This window comes from Xyrauchen texanus, chromosome 19, assembly GCF_025860055.1.
Source record: "Xyrauchen texanus isolate HMW12.3.18 chromosome 19, RBS_HiC_50CHRs, whole genome shotgun sequence".
Taxonomy (NCBI): domain Eukaryota; kingdom Metazoa; phylum Chordata; class Actinopteri; order Cypriniformes; family Catostomidae; genus Xyrauchen; species Xyrauchen texanus.
The window spans coordinates 15,473,511-15,483,371 of record NC_068294.1 but is presented as its reverse complement, the minus strand read 5'-3'; the positions used below and the strand labels follow the sequence as shown (position 1 = coordinate 15,483,371).

The 9,861-nt window shown below is 34.8% G+C and overlaps 1 protein-coding gene across 1 annotated transcript; it reads left to right on the top strand.

Moving 5' to 3' along the window:
- Positions 1-3,691: 3,691 nt before the first annotated feature.
- map1lc3cl (microtubule-associated protein 1 light chain 3 gamma, like) lies at positions 3,692-5,965 on the top strand. The gene is made up of 4 exons (XM_052150333.1): positions 3,692-3,842; positions 4,087-4,142; positions 4,729-4,835; positions 5,097-5,965. The coding sequence occupies exons 1-4, from the start codon at positions 3,785-3,787 to the stop codon at positions 5,254-5,256; spliced, it is 381 nt and encodes a 126-aa protein (XP_052006293.1). The 5' UTR covers positions 3,692-3,784; the 3' UTR covers positions 5,257-5,965.
- Positions 5,966-9,861: the final 3,896 nt, after the last annotated feature.

The following is a 9,861-nucleotide window of genomic DNA, read 5'->3' as shown; positions in this document are numbered from 1 at the left end:
GAGATGAGTGGTACCCGGTGGGGTCTTCTGCTGTTGTAGCCCATCCGCCTCAAGGTTGTGCGTGTTGTGGCTTCACAAATGCTTTGCTGCATACCTCGGTTGTAATGAGTGGTTATTTTAGGCAAAGTTGCTCTTCTATCAGCTTGAATCAGTCGGCCCATTCTCCTCTGACCTCTAGCAACAACAAGGCATTTTCTCCCACAGGACTGCCGCATACTGGATGTTTTTCCCTTTTCACACCATTCTTTGTAAATCCTAGAAATGGTTGTGTGTGAAAATCCCAGTAACTGAGCAGATTGTGAAATACTCAGACCGGCCCGTCTGGCACCAACAACCATGCCACGCTCAAAATTGTTTAAATCACCTTTCTTTCCCATTCTGACATTCAGTTTGGAGTTCAAGAGATTGTCTTGACCAGGACCACACCCCTAAATGCATTGAAGCAACTGCCATGTGATTGGTTGATTAGATAATTGCATTAATGAGAAATTGAACAGGTGTTCCTAATAATCCTTTAGGTGAGTGTATATAAGGAGATTAAAACAAAAACACTGGATGGATTTTTATCATAATAGGATGGTTGTGTACAGGCACAGCCAACACACATTTCAGTACAATCAACTTGAAAAAGTGCATGTACCATTATATGACTCCTTTAAATAATAAATACAATTATAAAAAGTAGGGTACAACGGGACTAAAGGCACACCAGGGGGTACAATTTTTGGGAGTTTTCTCCCAAAACACTAAACAACAACAAAAACTATACCACAACTTTCCTAAACATGTGTTTGTCACTATACACATCAAAATATTCGTGATACATGAGATCATTGTGCAAATGTATGTAGCTAATGAGAATCCTGAAATTATCACATTTATTTTTAGACAAAATTCTTATTTATCATTTTCAGTTTTGTTCAAGGCCATTAAATCAAAGGTTTTTAATAACTGTCCAATAAGTGAAAGGATGTATTTGGGGTAAAAAAGGGACTAAAGGCCCCAATAAAGCATTGTTTTTCTTAAATGGGTTAAATAGGATTTGTTCTGATAAATGTTTAAAGTGTGCTCACATTGACTCATAACAGAATTTGTTTATAGAATATTTGAGATGTTATAAAATCCCAAATGTGATTGAAATGAACAGGATGATCATGCACTCTTTTCTGAAGTAGTTATTTTAAATAATCATTATCTTAATTTGTGACTCAAAAGGCATCTTGTTGTCTCAATGTCCTAGTTGACAAATGTTATTATAACTATTGACAGGGTTGGGAGGATTACTTTTTAAATGTATTTCACTACAGATTACAGAATACATGCTGTAAATGTCACTTGTAATGTATTCCGTTAGATTACTGAAGGTCAGTAACATATTCTAAATACTTTGGATTACTTCTTCAGCACTGGCAGATTTTTTCACTTGTTTTAATTATTACAATTTCTGCCAGTAAAGTAAGACAAATTACACATGTTAAAAATACATTCTCTGAAAAACCTAAATATCTTATGCAGTGTTGTTTCTAAAACAAGATCAATCAAACTGATGTTGTTTTAAGGATTTTTAGATATTTTTACAGGAAAACAATACAAAAATTATTATGAAGAATGCACTTTTTGCCCTAATATAAAAACATAAATGATCAAACGTGAATTTTCTTGATAAATAAATATGATTGTGTCTGGTAACAAGTGCATGTAAAATGGCTAGAAATAGAATTTTATCTTCGCGTAAAGCTGACAATTTACACAAGCTTTATTTCTATTTCTTCTGCTCCAATCTTACTTCAAGCTTACTTCTCTGTCTGCTTGTATGAATTTAACATCATAAGAAAGTGTTTCACCGCTGTTTAAATGCACTTTGGATCGCATAATTTATATGTATAAATGTTTTCCATCTGAAAGGACTAAATATTAAATGAAACAAATGACAATAAAATGCAAAGTTTTCTCTTCAGTTATCAAAATACTTATTAACAATTATTTAAATTGTAACTGTAGTGGAATACAGTTACTTATATTTTGTATTTTAAATATGTAATCCCATTACATGTATTCTGTTTCTCCCCATCCCTGACTATTGCCCATATTTTTATACTATATCACTTTAAACCCCCTGGGGGTCTTTGCCTCGAATCATTTCACACAAATTATGTTGCTCCATCAATTTTCAATAAAAAAATAATTTTAATCTTGATGCATTTTCCATAAGTGTGCCCACCTGTACCCTACTTATGTTGGTATGTATACTGTACAGCAGTTTATACCCAATTTAATATTTTTACAGATCTATTATAGTTGTATCAACATGAAGTAGGCAACATGAATGTATGCCAAATTAATGTAGGGCCTATCTTTAAAAACAATTGCTGCTACTCATACCTTCTAATCAATACCAAGTATTCTTAACTATGAAAATGAAAAAATATATATAATTATTATAAGTTTGAAACTTAAGGTTCTAGATATTACTGTTCATTCTTCTTTTATTTTGTCATCACTCCCTTAAATAACACTAAATTGACTACTCAAACAAGGTCAAAGCTGAAACTGCTGATTATGTGGAACCTTTTTTTTGTGGCCATTTTTTATTCCCTTTTCCCCCCAGATTTACATTCTATAGATTACTAATGACACTGCTTGAAAACTGCTTTTCAGGCAACCAAATATATTTCTGTAACCTTTGAAAGTGTGTTTTAAGACATTCGCTTTTGTTTTTTTATTCATCCCTGTGACATGTCACACCATATTGTTATCTTGGCCTTGTTATTGTTTCATATTGGTCCATCAGGAACATCGTGTACACAATGTTCATTTTGTATCTCCCTGACCTGAATGGGGACATGGTGAGGATGAGCAGGGTAAGCATAGGTGGAAATCGCGGGGGGGGGTCAGGACCCCCCCTATCTGAGGGTTGTCCCCCCTAAAATATCATTAAAATATGTGTATTGTAAATAATATAATGATATATTCATAAAATAATTGTTTAAGAAATAAAATAATACAAATGCAAACAGGGCAACAACAAAAACCCCCTTGGTGTCCCCTTCAAAAATTGCTCTTGAGAATTGTTATGTTTATTGTACCCCCTTAGTTTTTGTCTCAAACTAAGGCTCTTTAATTCTGTTTCGGTTCATGCAGTCTTTAACACAACACTAACCCTTATTGTGTTTAGGCTCCATTATCTTCACAAACACATAATGATTAGGTCATACAGTAGAGACAAAAACAGTTTACCATTACATAACATTGAGTGATAAAGTGAATTATTATTATTTTTATTTTTATTATTTTAACTAATATATATTCAAATCATTAACACATATAATTGTCCTGTTAACTGTTCAATGTCTGTTGTTCCTGTGACAAACCGTTACATAAACTGATGCCGTGATTTGTAAAACAATTATGCTGTCATTGCACCCACATATGAAAACTAACGGAGGTAGACTTCAAATAAATGACGCTTGTGAATGCTCGTTAACGGTGACCAGTTATTATAAAAGGCAGTGGGCCTATTTGAAGAGCTTATGTAACGATTCATATCCGAATATGGCCGGTTGAGACTGCTTCAACACCAGCTCCTTTAATTACGCTCATCTTTTCACACTTCAGACTGTCCTCCCCCTCCACACACCTCTCACTGGTATAAAGGCCGGGCCCCTCCAGCCGTAGGAAGGCATTCGAGACCACTCGCACCCGTGGGGACTACTGGTCAGCCCGGGCTCAGCCTCCGTACTACCATCATACACGTCTCCTGCAGCCGGGTCGAACACTCGTCAGAATGCCTCCCTACGAGAAATCCATGGAAATTATGCCTTTCAAACAAAGGAAGTGCCTGGGTAAATAATTACTTCAACATTTAAACTCTTGTTGCCTAATGTTTATTTTTTGCTCTGTCACTTGCATAGCATTTTAAATTAGTAATTAATGTATTAAATATGATATGTTTGTTTATTTACGTGTTAGTTATTATTTTATTTGTATTTTTTAATATTGATTTTCCATCTAACTATGCTACTATTTAACTATGCTAAATAATAATAATAATAATAATAATTGAAAAAAAAAATTCTTCCCATGCAGCAACAAGAAAAGATGAAGTCTGCACTATTCGATCTAAGTTCCCCAACAAATTGCCGGTATGGTGACTTTTATTTCCCCCCCTATGAAATATTTCTCAATCGAATATTTTTTTTTTCTTCTATTTTTCCTTCTTGTAACCCAACAAACACAGAACGTTCCCCTAACGTTAGTGTTTGGTTGTCATTTGGTTATTTTTAAGGGAACCATCTCCTAACGTTCTAGGAATGTTGTTTGCTGTTCTATAAACTAACCTTGCCACAACTTGACAGGGAGGCGTTTGTTTGACAACCTAATAAGATCTTTATACAGGTTATTTTTAGGTTTTATTTTTCAGGATCATATTTTATTGATATTGTTATTAGTCATATTTTCATATTTTTAAATAAACTTTGCATAGCAACCCGTTCTCATCAATCTGCGTATAAATAACACGACTTTATACTTCCAAATTGCGTGCATATGATACGCCAAAATTGGATTTTGGCGTATCATATGCACGCAATTTGGAAGTATAAAGTCGTGTTATTTATACGCAGATTGATGAGAACGGGTTGCGCATAGAGGTGTTTGATAGACAACAATGACTAACATAAGTGTAGTACAGCATTTTATTAAGATCAACCCTCTTGTTCTGAATTTCAGGTAATCGTTGAGAGATACGTTCGGGAGAATAAGCTTCCCCTGCTAGACAAAACCAAATTTCTTGTCCCATATGAGCTCACATTAGCACAGTTCCTCAGTCTACTCAGGTGTGTATAGACTTTTTCTCTCACTTAAAATCTTTTAAGATGCTGTTTATACTATAGAGCCTGTGCCAGTTATGCACATCTTTACAGATAATGGGTCTAGATGGGTTTTCATTGCATTGTGTGTTGAAACAGAAACCTGTGTCACTAAACTTTGACGTTAGCTCAGTGGCTTTTTACATGATGCACAACATGACGTTTCTGGTATTGTGAGGTATTGGGTTTTTTTTTGTGATTCCAACTTTCTCTTTCTTTCTCTCTTAGAAGTAAGATAGTGCTGGAGGCATCTCAAGCCCTGTACCTACTGATCTCAGGAAAGAACATGTCCTGTTTGTCAGCCAGCATGGGAGAGGTTTACTCACAGTACAGAGACCCTGATGGCTTTCTCTATATAACTTATGCTTCCCAGGACATGTTTGGGTGAAAAGACTCGCAAAAATGACCATCTGACACGCAGATCTCACTTACCATACCTCCAGACTGATGCCTCTCTGAGATCATAACTCAGTATTTGCTGCTAAATGAAGACTATTTACAACTGTAAAACCAGACAATCCCACCTGGCCAAGAAGACTTCTCTGATCTCATTTTTTGTTTTGTAGTTTTGTAGATTTCCTTGAGGCGAACTTTAAAGTCCAATCAATGGCCTTGAATTTAGGTTATATTGAGCCCTTCAAAATGAAGAAAAGAGTGTTGCATGCACCACTCCTCAAGCTGATCTTCCTCAGTCATGGATCTTTAAGTACCTACAGGACACAAACAGTCCTGTTACAAAGAGAGGGAGAGGGTCCTTGTTCATCCTCCATGACTGTGCATCAGTGTTCCAAAAACTAACATGGAGGAGACGGACAAACAAACAACACGGGAGCGCCAACTCTGGAATGAAAATGAGTGCAAACAACACTGTCATTCTATAGTCAGCTACAACAGTGGCTGAGAAACCTCAATAAATCAGTTAAGTTCTTTTAAAATAATTTCTGATTGGTTTTTTGTCTTTATAGATTTTATAAGATTCTATAGAAGCCAGAACTCGTCATGGTATAAAATAAAAATGTCATTCTGACCTAATTTCTCACTACTGTTTATTTCTTGTAATTAAAGCATGATTTAAAGTCAAAAAGTCAATTGTGAGAAATAAAGTTTAAATTGTGTGATATTTAGTTGCATATAAGTATAAGCTTGCAATTGCGAGAAATAGTCACAATTAAGATATAAATCGCAATTATTAGAAATAAAGTCGTAATTGCAAGAAGTGGTCACAATTAAGAAATAAAGTTGCAATTGCAAGATATAGTCCAAATGTGTGATATAAATTTGCATTATGAGAAATAATTTGATGACAAGAAATTATTTCACAATTGTGAGATAAAAACTCAGAATTACCTTTCATTATTTTTTCTTCAACCATGGCAGGATCAAGTATTTTGTTGGACAGGGCACTATGATTAAGACATAAAATGTGACAAACATCCTCCAAAAAGGGGCAAGAACCTTACTTTATTTGCTTTTGGTTATTTCTATGGTCAACTTTAAAAATAAAATGGTGGGACATCGTTAAAATAATTTATCTAAAATTGCATGCAGTTCTCGGCTAACAATTTCAGCATCACACATCTCCTAAAGATGCATCACCTTCTCACACATGGCTGTTATTTAAGCACCATCTCTAATAAGTTTTTAGGTTACTGTGTCAGTAAGCAGTCACATGGGGAGGTGCTAAATGGTTCTGGTCTAACAGATGGTAAATTTAAATACAACTATAAAAAAATCTGTCTCCATGTTTCTTAATGCAATTAATCTAATAAAGCATTTTTAAAATTATAATATTAAGATTAGGACAGCAGATTTAGGGCTGATATTTTTAGATGCTTCAAGTCTGCATTCTCACTCTCATTTAGGACATAACTGGGAACTTTAGCACTCTAATGCAAAGTGTGTTCTGAAACCAGAATGCATTAACTGAGAAATGACAATGAAAAAGTTCAAATGGAGGTAAATTGAGGTCTATTGATAGAGTATATACTGCTGACTACATTAAGGTTATAATGAAGGTACATATAACTGCCAGAACATAGTTATATACAGTATGTAGCGAAAAAAGACTGTTACAGCTTGAAGCAAAGTAACATCTATTTGTGGCATCTTGAGACAGTTCTAAAGCAATTATCTTGAACTATGTTCAATTACACACATTTAATTACACAAATGTGTTCTCTCTTGCAGTAGTTTTATCCTTCAAACATCTAGTTCAAAACACACTTAAAGGAATAGTTCACCCACTCTGAATTCTCGTGTGAACTTGCCAATGTGATGACGTCACACGACAGCGACGTGAAGTATTCAGTCTTTACAGGAAGCAATTTTTTAAAGTTAATCAACTTTTAATTAGTGATTAGATTTTCCACAAACTTATCAGTTCACTACATAAGACATTACTTGATCGACTGGAGTCGTGTGGATTACTTTGATGTTGACTAAGTGTGCTTTTTGGACCGTCAAAAGCTGGTGTCCATTCACTTGCATTGGATGAAGCTTTCTAACGAAGAAAGAAGGTCATATACATCTTGGAGTAAATTATCAGCAAATTTTCATTTTTGGGTGAACTATTCCTTTAAATCAGAATAATTTTGAATTCCTTCAAACTTAAATATCATTATCAAACTCAAATCTCAAACTATTATTATTATACTTGTGATATAGCTTCTGGGTAACACAATTGAACACAATAAAACTGGCAAAACTGTCATTCATTCTGGCAAAGGTCAACTATAATGAAGGCAGATTTTAACCAAAAGATCAGGCAAGTTAATGTATATTCATTGGGAAAAGTTGTCACATGCATTTTCAATGTTATAGCTTTGTACAATTTATAAATTATAATATTTTTGGGACAATACAATGGTTTGGTATTTTGCTAATTTAACCATTGCATTTTTGTTGTTTCATTAATTGCTTTACTGTTGAAATTTGCAGAAAATCCCATAATATACTGTTTAATGGCAGGTTCCAATGTGACAACTTACCCCATGTAATGTGATAGCATGCCCCAATCTTGTCACAAAAGCTCTCTCTGTGTGTAAGCTCCTTTTCCTGGGCAATAACAGCTTTTTATGTAGTAAAGACATTTTGTATGTGCCTTTCATAATGTAACATACCCTGAGAAATACCTCTTTAGATTACATCTACATAAGCAGAGTGCCATATTCAACGTCATTATGTAAATATATGACCTAATATTTCTAAATAGCAGGATTTTTAACGCTTGTGTGACCTACGGGATGTTTTTGCAATAATTTTAGCTATATTATAATAATGCCAATGGCATAAACTTTGCCAAAGGTGTGTATTTTGGGGGGAATTTTGATATTTCAACCTCAGTTCCTATAATACATCTATAACACACTGTGTACACAAAATAGTTACACTCAAGACCTTAAGGACAAAAATGTGCCAATTGAAACCCATTAAAACTGCAATATTTAATCCCAGTGCCATAAAAGCTTAAGATCATGAATTCTGTGATATTCTGCTTTAATTTCAGAGCCCTGGCTTCAAAATTTGAATTATTTATATTTTCCAGCAGATGGCGCAATTCACCTCATGTTCTGCCTATGGAGCAAAAACATGCTTTTTTCCTATTTTCTGTATTATAAAGCACTGCAGGACAATTGAATAAATGATGCAGTTAAAATTGTGTAGGTATGTTGGTATGGATGTCAGAGTGTGTTTTGTATATGTGTATTGAGAAATTCCATGTCATAATTATTCAACCCCTATTGCATTACATTTTTGTAAGGCTAAACAATTGTGCCATCACTCTACAATGGCACTTATTTAAGTTTTAAGTTTAGTGTTGTGAGCAAAAATGTATTTCTATGTAAAAAAAATGACAGAAATGTATAGAGATTATTTCAATACACCAAAAAAAGACCATGGCTAAAAGTACATTTCCAAGGCACGTCAATGTCCAAAAGACAAAGTTGGCAGCATAATTTATAAATGTTTTAAATATGGTACAACAGCAACCTTCTTGGGTTGTGGAAGAAAGCAAAACTTTACCAAGGGAAATGTTGACTCCAGTTGACGGAATATTCAAGAAGTAATTTGGAAAGACCTGTGGAGTCCTGGAAGAAGGATTTATAGACGTAAGACACTAAACTAAAACTAAGTTTTAGACCCATGGGTCAGTAACTTCTGGAGAAAGAAAGACAAGGTGATGACGAGAACGACACCATCCCTACAGTCAAGCATGGAGGTGGGTCAGTCCTGTTATGGGGGTGTTTTGCAGCTGCAGGAAACGGCTATCCCGACTATGTGACTGACACTATAGATTCTTTTGGGTATCAGGCCATTTTGGCATGAAAAATGTGATGCCTTCAGTGTGTAAATTGAAGCTCGTGATCACTGAACTTTCCAGCAAGACAATAAAACGAAGGATACATCCAAGTTGTCTAAAATATGGTTCAGGGATGGGTCGTGGAATGTCCTTAAATGGCCTTTTCAGTCCATCATTAAAATCCCATTGCAAACCTTTGTTGGGATTTCATGGAAGCCGTGGCAGCACAGAAACAAAAGAACATCAATGAGCTGGAAGCTTTAACTCATGAGAAATATGTAAAAACTCCAATAGAGAGGTGTCCGAAGCCTGAGAACACTTGCCTGAAACATTTATTTGATGTTCTTAAGGGGAAAGGATGCTTCACAAATGATTGACTTTGGGGGTTGAATATTTTTTACATCACATTTGTGGACAGAATTAGTTAATTTTTTTTTTTTTTTTCAAATTTGGGAAAACCTTTTGCGCAAGAGCAAATATAACATTTCCACCAATCCATTCTTCCATTTACAGTGAAAGTTCAATAAAAGCATATAAATGTAATGGGTGACCTTTTTCTTTTCAGGCATGGAAGTGTTGCAGCAATAGTCAGCTTCATGGTAAAAAGAGAAAAATCTCAGTGATTCACTTCCAACAGCTGTCAAAGTAAGCAAACTCAAGACGCTGTACAGGGATGCACCTCAACATACCTTG